General features: G+C 36.7%; 9 protein-coding genes across 9 annotated transcripts; 4 read left to right on the plus strand and 5 right to left on the minus strand.

Moving 5' to 3' along the window:
• Positions 1-905: 905 nt before the first annotated feature.
• On the minus strand, positions 906-1571 carry TRS31 (TRAPP subunit TRS31; the record flags this gene model as incomplete). The annotated part of the gene is made up of 1 exon (XM_071053550.1): positions 906-1571. The coding sequence occupies one exon, from the start codon at positions 1569-1571 to the stop codon at positions 906-908; it is 666 nt and encodes a 221-aa protein (XP_070910958.1).
• A 690-nt stretch (positions 1572-2261) lies between these two features.
• Positions 2262-2672, minus strand: RPL27B (60S ribosomal protein eL27; the record flags this gene model as incomplete). The annotated part of the gene is made up of 1 exon (XM_071053551.1): positions 2262-2672. One exon carries the CDS (start codon positions 2670-2672, stop codon positions 2262-2264), a length of 411 nt encoding a protein of 136 aa, XP_070910959.1.
• Positions 2673-3551: 879 nt separating this feature from the next.
• RNJ42_03388 (MCT family MFS transporter) lies at positions 3552-4925 on the plus strand (the record flags this gene model as incomplete). The annotated part of the gene is made up of 1 exon (XM_071053552.1): positions 3552-4925. One exon carries the CDS (start codon positions 3552-3554, stop codon positions 4923-4925), a length of 1374 nt encoding a protein of 457 aa, XP_070910960.1.
• A 567-nt stretch (positions 4926-5492) lies between these two features.
• On the plus strand, positions 5493-7052 carry UGO1 (mitofusin complex protein UGO1; the record flags this gene model as incomplete). The annotated part of the gene is made up of 1 exon (XM_071053553.1): positions 5493-7052. The coding sequence occupies one exon, from the start codon at positions 5493-5495 to the stop codon at positions 7050-7052; it is 1560 nt and encodes a 519-aa protein (XP_070910961.1).
• Positions 7053-7254: 202 nt separating this feature from the next.
• Positions 7255-7803, minus strand: SDC1 (Sdc1p; the record flags this gene model as incomplete). The annotated part of the gene is made up of 1 exon (XM_071053554.1): positions 7255-7803. One exon carries the CDS (start codon positions 7801-7803, stop codon positions 7255-7257), a length of 549 nt encoding a protein of 182 aa, XP_070910962.1.
• Positions 7804-8022: 219 nt separating this feature from the next.
• Positions 8023-8727, plus strand: TLG1 (Tlg1p; the record flags this gene model as incomplete). The annotated part of the gene is made up of 1 exon (XM_071053555.1): positions 8023-8727. One exon carries the CDS (start codon positions 8023-8025, stop codon positions 8725-8727), a length of 705 nt encoding a protein of 234 aa, XP_070910963.1.
• A 730-nt stretch (positions 8728-9457) lies between these two features.
• On the minus strand, positions 9458-12355 carry PKH3 (protein kinase PKH3; the record flags this gene model as incomplete). The annotated part of the gene is made up of 1 exon (XM_071053556.1): positions 9458-12355. The coding sequence occupies one exon, from the start codon at positions 12353-12355 to the stop codon at positions 9458-9460; it is 2898 nt and encodes a 965-aa protein (XP_070910964.1).
• A 521-nt stretch (positions 12356-12876) lies between these two features.
• Positions 12877-14127, plus strand: RMT2 (protein-arginine N5-methyltransferase; the record flags this gene model as incomplete). The annotated part of the gene is made up of 1 exon (XM_071053557.1): positions 12877-14127. One exon carries the CDS (start codon positions 12877-12879, stop codon positions 14125-14127), a length of 1251 nt encoding a protein of 416 aa, XP_070910965.1.
• Positions 14128-14329: 202 nt separating this feature from the next.
• On the minus strand, positions 14330-19579 carry SPP41 (Spp41p; the record flags this gene model as incomplete). Its single annotated transcript, XM_071053558.1, has 1 exon — positions 14330-19579. The coding sequence occupies one exon, from the start codon at positions 19577-19579 to the stop codon at positions 14330-14332; it is 5250 nt and encodes a 1749-aa protein (XP_070910966.1).
• Positions 19580-20411: the final 832 nt, after the last annotated feature.

Consider the following 20411-nt stretch of genomic DNA (forward strand, 5'->3'; position numbering starts at 1 on the left):
TCTTTTTATTTTTAGATATTGCCGTCTCAAAATCTGTTCACAATACGGTTAGCTCGGGCCCCCTCGTACCCCTTCCATCTGACTATATTTGATATTGTTAACTCGTGATGATTAGCTCTCCAATTGATAAGCATATATGTGACATTTACATATCCTGTACAAAGCTAGCCTTTGTTTGTAACATTATATTATATTTTATATTAAAATTATGTAATATAAACGGACCTCCGTGCGTTATATTCTGTGAGGATGTGCAGTACCTGTCCTTATTTATATTTAAACTCAAAACTATTGTAAAAGTAAGTTACTCTGTCGTCGTACTTATAATAGCGACCAGAACAATAATAAGCAAAAAAATAATGGTTGTACTCCGATACGGGGAGTCGAACCCCGGTCTCCACGGTGAAAGCGTGATGTGATAGCCGTTACACTATATCGGAATAGTAAATTTGTTATACACTGTAAAAGACTAAGCACCTATTTTAGACATAATTGGATCATGTGATTATATAATGAAAACTAGAAAGTATATAATAATGAAAGTACGTAATAAATCCTAGATTATATGTTTATGCAATGATAATTTCTTGTTTCCTTTTTGCAAAGGTATGGACTGAAAAGGAGGCAATCTGATATATAGCTTAACTAAGAATTCATGCGTTTTTACTTTAATATTTATGAAGGGCGTCACTCATAAACGATGTCTTTATTTAGAAGTGTTCTATCTGTCCTCCTCTCAGACACTGGATTTGATTGAGAAACCATCATGTATGTAAATCCGTTTTTACCTAGGGCACTGGGTATCTCTGTATTGACAATGCCAAATTCACAAGAGGGCACATGGCTTCTTTGGAAACTATAAGGACCGGTAAATACAGCATCTTCTATAAAACCAATTACCTTTTTTACTGCTGTAATCGCAATCCTTCTCTCTCCAATACTTGTTTATCGAATTGTATCAGGTATACTAGTCTATTATCATGGCCATCCTGAGGCATTGAGTGTGGGGTCACTTTTGAAGGGAATCCAGCCCCATCGAGATATCCATGAATTATACCACACACGAAGTAGTCACAAGAGACATTTTCTCCGGATATAAATTGTGTTAAAATGGGCTTATTGTCCACTATCATATACTCGTTCTCCCTTTCCGAAGACTTGACCAAGTCATTGCTCACATGGCCGAACATGTAGGACCAGAGTGAACCGTGAATGAATTGCAACACATCTAGTATCTTCAGGTCTCTACGTCTCATCTTGTTAATGAAGTTGGTAAGCGATCCATCCTGGTCAGAGGACGGTGCTGATGGCGAGCCACTCGAGGCCGCATTACTTCCTGATCCCGACGACAAGAAGTTCTTAGAGGTGAAAGTGGCGGATGCCCTGAAATTCAACAGCTCTATAAGCCTGGTCCCTATGTTATGACCCAATTGCGAAAGTCTGGTCTCAAACTCGTTTATATCTTTACAGTCATTGTGAATATTGACTATCATCTCCTGATAGAGAAACACCATCGCACTGAGAGAAACCTCATTCTTCTTGAATATTAGCGATTCGTTATATATCGACATTAGTATTTGCGGTTTACTTGTTCTTGTTTGGATTAGTTTGTGTTGTAAAAAGGATGACACGTTCTAAAATGTCGTATTTTTCATTTTAACTTTTTTTTTTTTGTTAGTAATTGCTAATTCGTAAATTGAATTAATTTTTTTTTTTCTTTAGTACTTATATGAAAACATATCATTATAATTAATGAAATAAACTTATATATGTATGACATTATTTAGTTAATTATTTAATATTAAAAAAAAAACAAAAATAAGAGGTATTATAATTTAAAAAAATATGCATTTTTTATGTTGTTTTTTTTTTAAAGAAAAAAAAAGGTATATTGTGTATTAAGATAATAAATTAACGTTTCTTTTATTATAAGCAGACAGACTATTATATTATCCAATTTTTTTTAGCCAGATAAAGTCAAGTTATCTTCTTTCATATTGTTAATCTATTATATTTCCCATTTCACAAAGTCTTAATTTTTTTTTAAAAAAAATAATTATCATACAGAATATAATTGGTTTGGGGTGGTTGGTTGTGTTTTGTTGGTGCTTTGTAATTTGTTTTTTAGGTCGTTTTAGTTCTTGTTCTTTTGTTCTTTTTGTTCTTATTTTCCTTAATTTTTTTTTTTATTATTATCAATATCTATTATAAAATAAAGAAAAAAAAAGATTTATTAATAAACAATTGTTTTGTTTTTTAACTTAGAATCTCAACTTGGAGAAGAACCATTGGTTCTTACCGGCTTGGTGTCTTTCTTCAAAAGCCTTCTTAACAACCTTCTTGGCCTCTTCACGTTGAGTTGGTTCCTCGAAAGTCTCAGTGGAGACAACAGACTTGAAGGATTCAACATCCAAAGTGTATCTGGTTGGCAACAAATGGTTGTAGTTGATAGCCTTGATGAAAGGCTTGATCTTAGTTCTCTTGGCAACCTTCTTAGCACCGTGCTTCTTGGTAACCTTGGATGGGTATCTCTCAATACCAGCAACCAAAGCGTGGGCAAATGGGTGAGACTTGGAACCTTCATCGTGAGGCTTCACGATGACAACCTTCTTACCGGCATAACGACCACGGACGACGACAGCAACCTTACCAGCTTTCAAGAACTTGGCCATTGTTGTTTATTTTGTTGTTGGTTTATTATTATTTTTTCTAGTTCTTCTTTTTAAATAAGAATAACGAATATAAATCAATTGCAAAGAAATTTAATATAATACAACAAAGAAAGTATTTTTTCAATAGGTAGAACAGAACAAAAAAAAAAATTTTTCTTACACCATCTGAAAAAAAAAAAAAAAATTTCAACGAACGAAGAAAAATTTTTTGCTTTGCTTTGCGGGCATCTTTTCACCACTTCCACTTCCACATCGTCTTGGGTGATGTTGTAGTACTACGAAGCTTTCTGTCTCTCTGCGTTGCTTTCTCTCTCTGTGCATAGGCAAGTTTTACACACAGTTACACAGTACCCTTAGAGCATCTCTCTGTACGATTACATATTGTTGAAATTTGTATTAATTGGACGTTAATAGTGATGCGGGTTCTTGTTATTTATATTTAAGTTACCCTGCTATTATAAGCACCCTTATTTTCTTTTTTTTTTTATTTCTTCTTCTGCTTATATTTACTTGTGCGGCCATTTGTGCGCATGTGGGTTCTTGTCTACATTACCCTGAGGTCTTAAAAATAAAAATTCAAGGTTTTCCTAATACAGTAATACTGAGTTTTTTTTACGAGGGCCGAGATAGAAGGGGTAAAGGGGAGATACAAGATGTCTGGGTGCACATAAAACAGTCACTTATTATTGATGATGGTAAAGTGGAGTTACATCTCCACTGTAACTCTCGGACTACTCAATGACTCAATTCTGACTTGCCGTATAGGCTTACAAGTGCTCGATGCATTATATATATGTGTGTGTATTGTCTAATGGGATATTGTATGTATGTGTGTATATAGTATATATATACAATTGCATAGCATCTAACTCTATACACATGAATAAGTTCGAAGAGATTGTTCTTGAGTCGGATGTCGAGTCTGTCAAAGATGAAGTGGAGGAGGAGAAGCCGTTCTTTAAGACGGATGAGCTTGAGTACCCCGAGGGCGGGGTACAAGGGTGGCTAACGGTGTTTGGAGCGTTCTGTGGGCTGGTTGCGTGTTTCGGAGTGCTCAATGCCTCCGGTGTCGTAGAAGACCACATCCAACTACACCAATTGAAACATGTCCCCCCATCGACCATCGGTTGGATATTCGCGCTCTTCCTCTTCGTCACTTACAGTACTTGTATCTTCTCGGGAACATACTTCGACAGGAACGGCTTCAGAGACCCCGTCATCGCGGGCGCAGTACTACACGTTGCGGGTCTCTTTGCCACGGCTAACGCTACACAGACATGGCACTTCATCCTCAGCTTTGCTATCGTCTTGGGCCTCGGAAACGGCCTCATGTTGTCCCCTCTGGTGGCGGTCCCAGCACACTACTTCAGTAGGAAGCGCGGGAACGCCCTCGCACTGGCAACCGTGGGCGGGTCCATCGGAGGCGCCATTTTCCCTATCATCCTCCGGAAATTCTTCGCTCTAAAGAACGACCATAACCCTAATTACGGGTTTATATGGGGGATGCGCACCTGGTCCTTCATTGACTTGTTCTTGCTAATTATCACAGTGCTGGTGACTCGTGAAAGGCTCCCACACATCGTGGACGACGCAAAATACAAGGAAGAGTACTGGGCCAGGCGTATCTTCAGAGTCTACATCGTGCAGAGCATAGACATAAAGGCCTTCAGAGACATGAAGTACCTGTTCTGCGTCCTCGGGGCCACGCTGGGAGAACTGTCTCTTTTCGCAACACTGACATATTTCGCCTCGTACTGTACCGCCCACGGAATTGCAGCCTCGGACGCTTACATCCTCACCATGGTCCTCAACTTGACTGGCGTCCTCGGAAGGTGGTTACCAGGCTTTCTAAGCGACATGTACGGCAGGTTCAACCTTACCATTATCATGACCCTTTCATTGAGTATCGTAATGTTCGTCGGTTGGATACCATTCGGTACGAATCTCACTAACATGTACGTGATCAGCGCCCTGTATGGTTTCTTCTCAGCCTCCATTTTTTCATTGATCCCAGTATGCTGTAGTCAAATATCAAGAACCGATGAGTTCGGTAGAAGGTACTCTACGATGTATTTTGTGGTGGCTTTTGGAACGCTTATCGCCCTGCCCATTACCGGTGCAATCATAAACGATAAATCCTACAGAAGTTACCAAAACTACGTGATATTTGGAAGCGTCACAACTTTCCTGACAGCTCTCTGCTACATTATCTCAAGGTTTTACTGTGTTGGCTTCAGACTGGTTAAGTTCTGAAATCATTCTGTAAGGAAATTAATCAAAAGAAAATATTATTACACTACTCTAATATTTATTGTCCCTTTATTTTATTTTATTTTTTTTTTATTATTTTGGAGCTATAACTAGATGTTTCCAACTACAAATATGTCGCTATAACTACATTTTCTTCTTTAAAATATATATTGTAATCCTAAGGAATCAATTGCTAATAAAAATAAAACAAAACAAAATATATAACCTACAAATACACCGAATTTTCAAAATATATTTAAAATATAGCCAAGTTATTTAGAAACTATTTCTATTTGCTATAGTCCTATAGTTAATTATCATAGTGTACTAATACCCGTGATTAGGGCAAAGGGCCGAATTTAAAATTGCCTTTAGTAAAAGTTATTATTATTATAAGGGCCACTCATTTCCCATTGTGGGGGTTTCTGAATATAGGTATTTATGCTCATCGAGTTATTTATTAATCTAGAGATATATCAGCTGCTATATTAGATCATAGACACTTATAAGAACATATTTTATTATTGGAAATACAAGGTTAGGTGGATAGAAGAAATAAATAAAAAAAACATGAATAATGTATTAGACACGCAGGCTCTGAGGCCTTATTATGACCCGGAGACGTTTGATGCAGGTTATCTTGTTAAGTTTAACCCAGATAAGGGTGTTGTTGACTCCAATGGGTTTACTATTGCTTCGAAATTGAATATCGTAAAGAACAGTAAGGATAAAGGGTCTGGAAGCCTGGATCCCACGAAACTATTTTCTGCCAAGAGATCCGCTAATGATGGTAAGAGTTTGTTCAATTTCTCTCTTAACTTCGGATCTTCTTCTGGTGATTTAGGGGGCCACGGCTCAATAGACAGCATAGTGAAAGAGTTCGAATGGGTTGATCTGCTCAATGTAAACAAATGGGCTATTGTGATCACGCAACTCCTGGAACTATTTGTACAGAAATACTTTAAGTTACTGATACAGCAACCATTTGAAGTAACGCGGCTTATCCAGCAAGTTGCGGATTTCAGGAACATCATCAATGTCCAAGATATTAGCGGTATTCAGAGGGGAAGGTCTATATCCCTATCGAACCTGGATAATGATGACGATATCGATTACTTCCCTTCTAGTACACCTGAACCAACCAACAAAAATCTTGTGACTGACACCAATAATGATTATGTTGAAGATGAAGGCGAGTTAATAGAACTAGAAGGTGCCAACGATGAACAATCCCAACAATTAGATGTTTTCATCCCCAAACATTCTATCAGTCCAGAATCTAAACACACTCTCGATATAATGAACGCTATATTAGACGAGGAAGGTATAAGAGGTCTGTGGAAAGCAAACAACACTAACTTCATATACCAAATTCTTTCATCGACTTTGGAAGCCTGGTATACAGGATTCATTTCGCCGTTCTTGAATATACCTGATCCTTATTTTGTGGATTTAATTCATTTCCCAGATTGTCAATCAGCGATTATTTTGTCGCTATCGGTAGGTCTACTAACAACATTATCTCTAATTCCAATTGATCTGATAAGGACCAGATTTATAATTACTGCGCTATCAGGTGATTCGGAAACGATAACAAAGGAAGGAGATATTGTTGAGGAGAAAGAGAGTGACATTCATGTTGAATCGAGGAGCTTGAGGCATTGGATTAGATCATGGAGTTGGCGCCATGATTTGATAAGAATACCTTCAGACCTATGGATTCTTACTGTTTTACATTCTGTTTCAAACGTAACGTTCTCAAAATTATTTGATCTCCTAGTGTATCACAGGTTCCGCGTTGATAAGTATTCCAAAATGACAACCTACAACACTATGAAATTTATCTCTAAACTGATGGAACTAGCTATCAAATTGCCAGTAGAAAATTTATTGAGAAGATGTCAGGTGAATTTCCTAACAAACTCCAACTCTGCCCTGAAAATAAGAGATAGAGACCAGCTGATTATCAGACCACGTAGATATGTAGGTGTTTGGTCAACCTTGAAGGATAGAACCCAATTGCCTGATCTATGGAATGGTTGGAGAGTTGGTTTGATGAGTATTGCTTGTGGTTACGGCTTCAAGGTGTTAAATAAACTACCAGGTGAAACTGTACAGGAAAAGTTTTAAAAATAGTTCCAATTATTACAAAAAGTAATGCGATCCAATTGAAGCAATTTTGTGCTGTTATTTAAATCATAAGTTGCGAAGTTGTGCCATATTTTAATGACCTAATTTTTTATCTTTTTATACATTGATATCCTAAATTTTATATTCTAAGAGTAAAACAACAATAACAATAGTTTTCACATTAGATTAAGTATATATTTGGCTATTTACTCTCGCTGCGGGAGATTAGGTACTCACCAAGCACTCGTAGTGGATCATTAGGTTGTTCTATAGCTATCTTCCTCATACCATCCAGTAACGCCGGCGTCACGTGCTCGTTTAAGTAACGTCTGGTCTGGGAGCCACCAATTGTGTTCATTAAGTCCACCTTCTGGGTATTATCTGCAAGCCCCTTAGTTTCTTGTTTCAGTGGCAGTATAGGCTCCTGTGCCGTTTGTGGTGGTGGTGGTGGTTGTGATATAGTTATATGAGGATCCTCGGTCTTTAGTGGTTCCTGAATTGGTGGGGCATCTACATTTTCTTCCTCTTGTTTTACCTGTGTCTGACCTGCTGAACCCATCATAGAGTTATCTAGTCTTTCAATAGCGCTCTCAGTCGGGGCAGTATCTCTAGCGTCAATGGTTTGAGATGCATCGGTGGCTTGGGGAGCGTCGGTGGCTTGAGCTTGAGCTTGGGCCTGGGCCTGGGCCTGGGCCAGGGCTTGGTCTGTCACTGGGGCAGAGTCTTGTGATACCACCTCGTTGATGTCCATCGTCTTTAAAAGGCTTGCAATGTCCTAAAGAAGGCCTTTTATATCCTTTTGATGCCAAATCCTCAACTGCCCAACTTATTTTTTTTTTTGTAAGCATTTAAGGTCTAGAGAAAAAGGTTTTTAAGTTTACTGTTTAAAGGATGGATAAAGAAGCTTAGTAAAGGGCTAACATAGGAACGATTTACGGACATTAGAAGTATTTACTAGGAACAAAAAGTCATGGGTGACATACAGGACCCATTTGAGGATGTTGTACGCGATACGGAGGAGCAAGTGGACAAGTTGGAGCAATTTCTGGAGCAGAAACATAGGTACAGCAGTGATACAGAACGGGAAGAAGTACGAGAGATTGTAGAAGACGTAGCTGAGACGCTGGTTGATCTCGACAAGAGTATAGATGTTGTTGCCAGGAGCCAGGATGGAACCGTTGATGTGTCACACAGGCGAAGCAAGTTGGCATTGTTAAGGGAGAAATTCCAGAAGTTGAAATCACGGTACAAGAATTCAGGGTTGGATGTCACTGGCGATAATGATGAGTCCCTCGGTACTGACCACCCTGATGATGCTCATGTAACTGTGGATCTGGAAGAAAGCAGTGCGCAGGATGTTGATATTACAGGTGGGATGGCCAATCCATTTCAAGAACAGATGTTGAGGGAACAGGATACCCATCTTGATGATATACATCAGACTATGAAAAATCTACATCTGCAGGCAGAAACTATGGGTCAAGAGCTGGAAGATCAGGGCCAATTGTTAGATGATATGGACCAAGGTATGGATACCGTGGCTGGAAAATTGGCAAGAGGGAGAAGACAACTAGAATGGGTTTATGAGAAGAATAAAGAAAGGTATAATGATTGCTGTATAATGCTGCTGATAATTGCGCTAATCGTACTTCTAGTTCTTGCATTTATTGTATGATTATATCGAATTGTTATCATTATGCATTATCATATATAGGCCTGCTTTTTCTCGACGATAGATAAATAATAGGTGTATCAATCTGATTTTAATACATATATAATTATTGAGTAATCAATGCTAAAGGAATATAGCTAATGCTGAATAACCAGGGTTTATATTTTATTCTAAGATGCAATTTTTTTTATGTTTTGATAGTAGATTTGCTCTCTTTGTCTACTCATAAGAAATCCGAGGTGGCAGTTTATATAAATGTAGGAATACATCATATCAGTAAAACAATATAGACAGTATATACATTTACTACCTCCTTAATAAAATATGGAACAATTTGAAATTTTATTATATACTTTTCCTCAGAAAGGAATTTAAATCTTGTATTATTGATATCTTATGGAACTGATTCAAATAAACACGATGCAATAATCAACTAAGGTATGTGATTGGCTAATGATGATTGTTCTTAAAGACCAAACCAGTCTATTAAATGAATACCATAAACAGTTTAGTTGCGATATATAATTATAATAAATCAAAAGGGTTAGAAATAGCTAGTTCAACAAAACCCTTGTCATGTATATGTAATATATTACCTATATGATATAGTCCATAAAGGAGATTTCTTCCTTCATATCAATATTGCTATTTTTATTTTATTGTATTTAAGAAAAAAATCTTCTTAGTAAAATGCTTATATGGTTACAAATTAGAAAAAATGCATTACTTTTCTTTATTTTTTTTGTAAATTCTTAAATGCTGCCGAAGCTCCACTGCTGGCTTGATTTTTATCTATCAATTGATCGTTATTTTTGATTGACTGTATAACTTCGAAGCGGCTACTGCTAATATGCATATTTTCTGGACGAACTCGCTGTTTAGCACTCAAATATGACGGGGAAGATGGTACAGAAACATTATTTGGTGTTCTCTGTACATTTTTCAAAGATGTTCTATGCGGTACCGGAGCAGTAGGTGTTGAAGGTGAACCAGAAATGGACTGTCTTTTCATTACTGGGGAAGCCAGATTTGTTACGTTTTTAGGTTTTACATTCGTATTTATAGGAGGGACAGGTGGACTTTTGAATCTAGGATTTTTCTTTGTTTTACCCAAATCAGGTATATTTTGAGATCTCAATGAAGGTTTTTCTATTGCCCTTGGGGGGACATGTCTTTTTAGACTTGCATTAGCCTCGTCTGGTGCTTGGGGTGGTTTTGATTTAGGAATATCCTTATTCTTTTTTGCTACTTGTTCACGATTATCTATTAAACGTTCCTTTTGCACTCCTTCTGTATCATTACTATTCAAATCGATATTCTCAACTTTATCTGTAATATCTATACCATCCTCGATCAATTTTCTAGTTCTGAAAAAGCAATCAATCCAATTTTCATTACAGTTTACAATTAATCCTTTTGTTAGTTCTTGCGGGAAGGTCGCTAACAATGAAAATGACGGCAGAGAAATAAACCATAGTTTGTATTTGTACCTTTCCAAAATTAAGAAACCTTTCCTTGATAACTCATTAAATTCAAAATCATACATGGATAGATTAGTATCACCTAAGTTGACCATAGGATTCAGCGATTTTTCACCTTTGCGAATATTTGTTTGTATTTCTTTGAAAGCTAATGATCCGTCCTTGTATAAAGTTAGTAGTTGCGGAAATATATTTGTTGGTCTAATCGCAGTCTTATGCTGAGAAACTAGAGAAGTTATTAAACCATCATTTATTTTTTTGTATGAAGAAATAGCCATGTCTGGACCAGCAGCATCATAACTAATCGCTTTAACGTATACAAAATCCTGTTTCAAGATACCAACACTAGGTTTAATTTTCAATGGTTCATAATGTAACTGATCATCCTTTTGTGGGAGTATATCTGCTTTTGAAATACCATTCTTATTAGTATCAATATCCTCACTAGTTTCCGTTTTTAATGGACTGGAAAGAGTGTCATATATGCCATTTGGTTCTGGAATTGGCTGTTCACGTTTCTCCGCAAAATCAAATTCATCATCTGTTGAAGTTGTGCTATTCTTTTCTGGAGATTGGTGCTCCTGTGTATGTGGTGAGTTCATGTTAACAGTTTTAGCAGATATTGGAGCCACAGTAATATTTTGGCCAGTATATTTGATTTTATTAGGTGAAGTAGCTGTACTACCATTAGCATGTATATTGCTGCCATTTATATTCTGGTTAGGAGTACCATTTGTAACAATAGCATTATCATAACGTGTTCTCATAACCTTATCCCTCGGCGTAGTTGTGACACCAGATATATTAGGTGCATTGTGAGGAATCTGAGTTTGATTAACAGTTCCCATATTAATGGGCATGGGTGCATTATTCATTGGCATGCCAGTTACTGGTTGTGGTGGAAGTAAGGGTGCAGTGACGATATTATCAATAGGGGTTGAATCTACCACTATATTACTGATGCTTTGAGTGCTATTGTTAGTAGGTGAAATGTTAGATGATGAAATACCGAGTTTCTTCCTCCATTCTACAATACTACTTGTTGTACTAAATTCTTTAGCAGGCTTCTTTCTCTTTTGTTTTGTTACTGGGATATTCCTTAGCGGTGTATCAATTACATGTAGTTGTCTATTCTGAAGAATATTTTGGTGATTCATATTTGACCTCATAACAGAAGGCGAAACAAAAGTGGTATTTGGTTTTATTTGTTGTTGTACCTGCCATATACCTCTCCAAATCTTCTTTTTATCATTCCAGTTAATAGTAGCAAACCATGGATCCTTCTTAATGTCAGCTATGGACGCACGTTGGGTAGTATCTAACGTAAGCATCTTTCTTACCAGATTTACTACTTGTGGATTCGAATTGCCTATATTTGACACTTTATCGGGATTCCAGGTATAATCCAGAGAGACAATCTTCTCAAAGGTTTTCAGTTCATTTTCACCTCTGAATGGTGGGAATCCCTGAACAAACTGGTAGATCATACACCCTAACGCCCAAATATCAGACCCAAAACTACACTTATTGTAGAGTAACAGCTCTGGTGAGACATATTCTGCGGTTCCTACAAAGGAGGAGCAACCATTTTCATCTTCAGTAACTACTCCATTACCATTAGAATCATCAACATCAGTCTCCTTTTTACCTTCAATGCTGCTAGGAGAGGCAGCCGCACCAAAGTCTGTAATCATCAGTATACCATCTTTATTCAGCAGGACATTCTCCGGTTTCAAGTCCCTATGTATTACACCTTGAGAGTGCATGAACTCCAATGTATCGACTAATTGTGCAGCAAAATGGTTAGCCCAAGTATTATTAAACGTCCCCATTTTATGTAACAGCGTCAATAACTCACCCCCAGGCGCATAGTCCAGTACGAAGTATAGGTTCTCTTCATCATGAAAGGTGTAGTACAGTTTTACAATACCAGGGTGGTTGCCACGCGCCAGCAAGTTCAATGTATTCTTCTCTATAGTGACATACTTAACTTTAGACTCCTTAATGATGTGCTGCTTAGAACATACCTTGATAGCGTACGTCTTCTTCAAATCTCGTTTATCCAATGCTTTATACACAGTCGAGTATGATCCGTGCCCGAGCTCTTCCTTAAATATGAACTCGTGTGGTGAACGTTTTCTTGAAGTCATAGGTCCATTACACGTAATCTATTTCTCTCAGTATATCTTCTAATATCTAATCCAGTTCTTTTTTTTTTTTGTTTTCTTTTTTTATTAAAAGTTATTTGAAAATAAAGTTAAGATAATATCTTTCCAAATAAATTCAATGTTTTATCCTTAAGGGGAATGATCCTGCTCTTTCTCTCTCTCTCTTTCTCTCTTTGTCTCGGTTATCCCTTGCTTACCAACTTCGATATACTTATCCCCTCAGTCACAATCCACTAGTAAATCAAACACTTGCGTTGTGTTAGTTCTATGTTGGGATCTTTATGGCTCTTTGATAAAATAAGTCCCTTTCCTTTTAAGCAACTCATGATCTCTTGGTTCTTTTCGGATCCTCGGGTCTTGAAAAAAAAAAAATATGATAAAAAAATGCCCTTTGAAAAATAAAAAATTTTATTTTAAAAATTGTTTAGCACATTGAATACAGCTCATCGCTTGATTTTGGAGGTGTTGTAGTGGACATAAGGGGGTAATTACGTGTAGTTAAGATGTCTGATATGCATAGGTTGTTGACTTTCCCCGAAAGACCGGTTTCGGGGGCCTATTTGGAGAGTTTGGGGCGGTTTTTGAGCGCTGGTGTTCCTGCTACTTACACGTTAGAGCAAGTTGCTGAGTTTGAGAGGTCTGAGCGTGGGGAATCGTTGCCTGAAGAGGTAGAGGAGGCGTCTAATACTACTCCGTTGCATATCTTGGCGCGGTCGCTGCCCCAGGATCTTACTGCGGAGGAAGAAGATGTTGTTTTGAAGATGATGGACATGTTGTTTGAGTACGGTGCCGGTTGGAATTTCATAGACTATGAGGATAAGACGGTTGGAGACTTGATATTGGAGAACAACGGTCAGAATAGACAGTCTTCGCTATACCAAAGAGTCGTAGAGGCTGGCGTGAGTGCCGAGCTATTGCTTCGGAAACTAAACGGTGGAGAAGTTGAATTTATTGACGAAGGTGAGTTACTACAAGCTGGAGAATGCTATCCAAATGCACAACCAGAACCTGAACAAAGGGTTGAAGTTGAAGTAGAACCCGAGCTAAAGGACAATGATGCTGTTCAGGACGAAAATGCTACAGCGGCAGACCCGGAAACGTACCTAAGGACGAAACTGAAATATACCGATGATGCCCTTATAACTGAAGAGAATAAAGATGGTGTTATGATGGAGTGGGAGACTGATATAATGAAGCTAGCTGCGGATACTCTGGTGTCAACGACAAAAAACCCCTCCGAAGCCGTGGTGTTAAACATTGGTTTTGGTATGGGGATCATAGACACATTTCTGCAAAAGAGCAAGCCAAAAATGCACTATATATGTGAAGCACACCCTGATGTGCTCTCAAAGATGAAAGAAGACGGTTGGTATGAAAAGGAAAATGTGATTATCCTAGAGGGCAAGTGGCAGGACTCTTTAAACAAGCTGCTGGATGAGGGCACAGTTTTCTTTGACGGTATATACTACGATACCTTTAGTGAACACTATGAGGACATGTTGGATCTTTACGACGTCATTGTTGGCCTAATCAAACCTGATGGTATCTTTTCGTTTTTCAATGGGCTAGGAGCTGACAGGCAACTATGCTATGATGTTTACAAGAAGATTGTTGAGGTTGATGTAGCAATGTACGGTATGAAATGTGAATATGAAACAATTAGCTTATCGGATAAGCTTCCTAACTGGAAAGATGTTAAGAGATCTTACTATAATTGTGATTATTACTACCATCCTAAGATCTCTTTCGCATAAATTACATAAATCTTTTTATAAATGTGCGAATATATATTTTTATTTTCCTATATGCATTATAATCGTTGTTTTTAACTAATGTTACAGTCTTTAGCGCCGGGATGTATAGTAAATTTCTATTATCATCGGTAGGTAAATTTTAAATGTGATTTACACCAATCTTATTGTACCGTTACAATTTCTAACTCATCGTCGATAACTCCTAATTTACGATTGCGGTTTGACCACCTCCCAGTTTTTTTCTCTTTGGTGGGTTTTCCGTAACTTCTTTTATTGTATCATTCACTTCTGTTTCAATTTTTCTTGCCAAATCTAATTTTTCCATACTTACGGCAAGGATTTGCAGACTGTCATCATCAGACATCGCAGTATTCCCTGTCCTACCTACAGATTCTGATTCCTGCTTGAATTCCTCTTTAATATTTCTTTGATTGTATTCTTGTTCAATCCATGCTTTCTTCTCTTCCGACTCATTTGGACCAAATCTATCATTTGCCCTCTTTTTGATTCTTGAGCGGAGGTCATGTTCCCAGTTCCGCTGAGTATTTGCTACTCTCCACTTTCTTTTCCTTTCCTTGTTTAATTCTCTCTTAAACTGTTTGAAATCTTCTTCTGAAAGATACTTTTTAATTAATTTTGTAACCAAGGTGCTCATTCTTGGAATCTTTCTTAGATCAGGAATATTAAATTCAATTTTTGGAGCACTTGTTTTTAGTTTCAATTCTTTAACCATTTCCTTTTTAATTGGTGCCTCGACAGCCGAGTTAACGTTCTCCTGGTTAGTACTAGTCGTACTACTATTGCTGTTCACTTGATTGTTTATAATGTCAATCCTGCGTAATTGTGGGAAGGCTGGCATTTCTTCCTTTACCGTAATAGTCTTTTCATCTTTATCTCTGATATCATTTATGGCTTGATTGTTTGATTCTTTATCATTCGTATCTTCTTTAGATAATATCACAATATCTGGATCTAAATTAGGGTCAGAATTCGAAGTAGAAGGTTCATAGTTATTTGAGGTCGAATTTGATTCTTTTTCAATAGGCGTAACTTCATCTACATTATCTTCTTGATATACATTTTCTTTTAACCCGGACGTTCCAGTTGGAATATTATTGCTTTCTTTCACAGTCGAAGAATTCCCCGGTTTATTCTCTTGCATATCAAGTGGTGCCATAATGGTAGGCTTTGATGATTGATTAGCGGCATAGTTCTCCTCCTTTTTAATGACCCTACGCACTGGCGGTACTAATCCGTCAAGATTCAGTACATTATTTGGCGTATTTTTCTTTACACGTTTAGTTATTTTTTGAGATGCTTTCCGTTCAAGTTCTGGCAATACAGAACTCAACGTATTGGAGATTAATTCAGTCAAATCCGAAATTCCTTCATTATTATTAGTATCTTCATTATTATCGCTTAATCTTTCACGAACCAATTTCTGGACTAGCAAGTTAGTTCTACTAGAACCAATTACCAACTTATTATCAGATAATGAGGAATCTGACCATTCTGCTCTAATTTTTTTTGCGACTATACTTTGAATGTCTGAATCTTTATTATTTTTCTCTTCTTCTTCATCTAATAGTCTTTTACCGTTTGTGTTGATTTCTGTATTATCTTCTTCTGAATCTATAATGGTACTAATATCATTGGAAAGAACTATTACTTTGTTACCGGAAATCTTATTATCTAATAATGGTATATTATCATTCCCAGAGACTTCATTGCTTGTCACTAGTTCTGCAGTATTATTGACCAAATTTTGGTATTTCACAGGCAATTTCTCATTATCAGCAGTTTCGAGAATATCTATTTTCTCATGCACAGGGTGTTCAGCGTTCTCGACTATCACCTCTACAGAATTTTCAGCTCTTAATACCGGATCTACATCTTCGACAGACACTAAATCAGGGTCAATGTTACTTTCATCAATTTTCTCAATCGATTCCTTATCAATCCGAGTCTTATCAGCCTCAACCTTCCTATAATGCAGTTTGGCAGGTGTTCCTTCAATACTAGATTCATTAGTGCTCGACATTTTCTTTGATTCTTCCCCATCTGAGGTATATTTCAATTCATATTTAGAACATATTTTCTCAAATCCTTTAAAGTGAGGTTTTGATGGATAATGATTATCTTTACTGAGGATGGATGTCGTTTGATTTTTAACATCCAACCCATCTGATTTTGTAGATTCGGCTAAATTTGTATCGTTATCAGTTTCTATTTTAACTACTGGTAGTCCATTATTAGTTTTTGACGTGTTTACACCTGAGGTTACCATTAGTCCCTTAGATTTTGATTCGTTGCCCAAATTTACCCTAGTAGTAGCCGATCCAAGTTTACTAGAATTAAAAATCGGAATGACAGGCACATCATGATTGGCTAGCGATCTTACTGAATTTGGCTCAACTTTCACCTTTTTAACTTCCTTGGATTTTGCATTAAGGAGGGCCTTCACAATAGTATTTTTCGTGTATTGTATGATAGTCGCCAAATATCTACTAGCTTCCTCCGGGCTAGCACCAGATGCTGTTTTAGCTTTAGCAGCTGCTTTTAGTGTATTGACAATAGGTCCCAGAATAGTTGTAATTAGTTTTTCTTTCGCAGTTGGTAGTTTTGGTGGTGTAACGCTCTTTTTTTGAACGGCTTGAGTCGGTACTAGTTTATCAATAGCATCTCGTTTCAATAATGTTACAATAGGTAATGCATATGGTGGAAATTCTGGAATGGACCACGGAGGGTGTAGCTCAGTTATTTCCTTTCTCACAATCGAGTCAAGCATAGGTTCATAATAAGTTATATTAGTTACATTTGTCTGATTTTTAGCCGCATTTAAGGCCATTTCCTCCGAGCTCATATTGTTTCCGCCTAAAGATCCCACCTTGCTCGTCTTTCTTGGTACTTTACCCTCTGCTAGATAATTCAAACTAGCAATAAGAGGTGATATTCCCTTTGAAAGATTGAATAGTGGAATTTTTCTTAAAGTACTTAAGGGTATCTTTTTTGGCCTCTTATCCTTCTTCTTTTTAACCTTCTTGATTTTTTTAGGTTTTAGCAGTTCTTCAGCTGCAATTTTCTCCCTCTCCTCCATTTCTTCCTTTGTCCATCTCCTATAAGGTCTTTTTGGTTTACCACTTTTAGTCAATTTTAAATCAGGTGGGTATGGTGGCCCCTTTGCTACAATTTCAGCCAGATCATTAGATTCCCTTTCCCGTTGATCTCTTTCCTTTTGTTTCCTAATTCGTTTCTCCTCTTTTCTTTGTTGTCTAGCTATTCTCTCTTTTTCCTTTTTTTGCTTATTAGCAATCGATCTCTTCTTCTTAACTATCTGAATCACTTCATTTACAGCGCTTAAATATAGTTTTGTCAATTTTTCTTTCTCACTTACTTCTTTTTTTTCAGTCTGTAATATTGGTTTCGATTTTGATTCTTCTGGAGTCTTTGAGAATTTTATCCTGTGTAATTTTGGTATCAGGTTATCTTTTGATGAAGTTATTTTGTCCGATCTATTAATTCTGAAAACTTTAATTTGTTGATTAGTCGATGGCAATGTTTGGATTTTAGTTGGTCTACTTTTCAACCCATCAAGTATAATCGGACCCTTAGAAAAATCACGAGATTTAGATTTACTCTTACGCTTACTTTTATTTTCTTCTTTAGGTCCGAAGGTAGTTGGTATAATAGTATTTGAAACCCCAGGAACAATTTTATCAACTACAGAGCTAGATGGTGTGGAATCCGTAGCTACCATTGTAGGCTTTGCTACTTTTTTCTTGTGGTCATCTGATACCTTGTCATGACCAGATTTTCGTCTATGTTTAGTCTCCTTCACTGATACTGATTTAGTTATATCCTTTAAATCCTTATTCTTTTTAGTTGGAGACTTCTTATCTTTTGTAATAGTTTTCTTCTTTTGAGCAAGATTACTGGGCGCTAATATATCTGAAATACTAATATCCCCTAAACCTCTATTAAACTCGTCTATAACCGATGAATCCAGCTCAGGTGTAGCCTGATCCTGAAATGCTAATGTCATCGCATTTTTCATTATAGTATTCATATCAAACGGTTCATCCGTTGCGACAGCCTTTGGCTTCTTTTTCTTTTCAGATTTTGATTTTTTGTCATCTTTTTTACTTTTATTAGCCTTCGACTCTTTGGATCTTTTTGGAGATTTAACTTCAACTGCTCTCAATTCTGACGGAATACTTTTATCTTGAGGTATCTTATTAACCGGTGCTGCTTCATTTTCTACCAAGGAACTATTCACTACCCTTTCAACAACATCAGCTAAAGCCTTAGAGAAATCATCATCCTCAAAAGAAGGTACATGAGCGTCCGATGTTGCTGGTTTTCTGACAGGCTGCGGCTTTACTGGTACTATTGTACTACTTTTATTAAGTTTAGATTTAGCTTTTTTACTCTCTTTTAGTATATCTTTTTTCTGCGCAGGTCGTACTGGCTTCTTTTTATTCTCCGTTACATTAAGTAGCTCCTTTTCAAAAGCTTTTAACGTTGCTTCTACAATCTCGTCAGCTTCTAAATTGCTATCATTTGTGGGCTTTTCCTTCTTACCTGCTTCTTCACCTTCACGTAGGAAACTTTGGATAACATCTTCAAAGTTTAACAAACTTAAATCATCATCAGTTTTTGTCTCGGAAGGTACTTTATCAACTATAAACTTTTTCTTTGAACCAATAGGTCTTTTTTCAGTTTTTTTGCTTGCCTTCTTATTCGTCTTCTTTTCCGACCTCTTGTCGGTCTTTTTATCAGATTTCTTGTCAGATTTCTTGTCAGATTTCTTGTCAGATTTCTTATCAGATTTCTTGTCAGACTTCTTATCAGACTTCTTATCAGACTTCTTTTCTTGCTTTTTAGGTTTCTTATCTTTATCCTTGTCCTTCTTCTTCTTTTTTGATGATTTCTTAGCATCTTTTGTACTAGTCGAACCATTAAGTTCGTTTAATGATTCTAAAATAGCTCTCCGTAAATTTTCATCCTCATCATCTAAGTTATCCTGACTAACACTTTGATGTTCCTGTTCTTCTGGTTTATCAGTTGTCGACCTTTCCGCTTCTAATATACCTTGTCGCAGTATTTGAGCCCATTCTTGATGTTGCCTGGCCTCATCGTCAAAGTTACTTTCACCAGCATTACTGTGTCGGGTATCGTGTTCAGTATTCAAAGAGAGCTGGTGATTTACACCTTCATCTACTTCCATATTTTGCATTGCATTTGCAACAACAGAAACCAAGTCATCTTCGGTCGTGTGTAAGTCCGGAAGGTCCAAGTGCTGTTCGTGATCATGTTCTTGCTCCTGTATCTGCTCCTGTATCTGGTCATGGCCTTGATCGTCTATATTTTCATTTATATTATCAGTATGCGAACTAAGTAAATTACCCACTAGCTCCTGAAAATTGATATCATCATCACTATTTTGAGACATCTTTCTTCCTTTTTTTTTGTTTTTATTCAAAAATAAGGCAGCAATAAAGCTGTTTTCTTTTTTATTAAGTGTACTCTTTCTGTAATATCTATAAAAGAACCGGTCTTCTTACTTGGCAAACAGCTTATTAAGATAGGATTGTTTTAGCCACTTTGTCCAGTAGTCTAGATTGTACCCTTATATCACTGCAACAACGACCTTAATATCTTCAGGTCTTTCCCTTCTTTATTTTGATTCTAGTGTCCACCCTATATTATCGTTTAGAGATAAATGTTTATATTCGCTTTCCTGGTTATTTATTACCCTAGAACGCCAAACTACCACCTAATTCAATATCACTAAAATGGTAAACACCAAATTTTTATATTAATTAGCTTAAAAGAGAGCTCATCGGCTTTTCTTACTTTTTTTTTTTTTAGCTCTTAGTGATTCCCATATACTTAACGTACCTAATGATACCTACTAGTTCACATTTTTATATTACATTATTTAATTATATTTCTCTAATAAACTTTGCAGAGTTGTTCTCATATTGTGCTATTATACTTTACTACATTATCCTAAAAAAAATTTACTTATGCATTGATGTGTTCTAATTGTTATTCTTCTTTTTTATGTTATCAATTTGTTACCTTACAAGTATGACAACGGAGTGGTGATCTATTAAACAGGAATATATTAATTGTTTTATTTGATATCGTATCATTATTATATGGCAGAAAGTCCAACCCATATATTTTTCACTTTCTCTTATCAATCAGAGAGGATAAAATAAAGAGCAAGCAAAAGTGTTCACGTACGCAACACTTATGCTCTATTTCATCCTATCTTT

This window comes from Nakaseomyces bracarensis (assembly GCF_045282275.1).
Source record: "Nakaseomyces bracarensis strain CBM3 chromosome Unknown Scaff11_0, whole genome shotgun sequence".
Classification (NCBI taxonomy): domain Eukaryota; kingdom Fungi; phylum Ascomycota; class Saccharomycetes; order Saccharomycetales; family Saccharomycetaceae; genus Nakaseomyces; species Nakaseomyces bracarensis.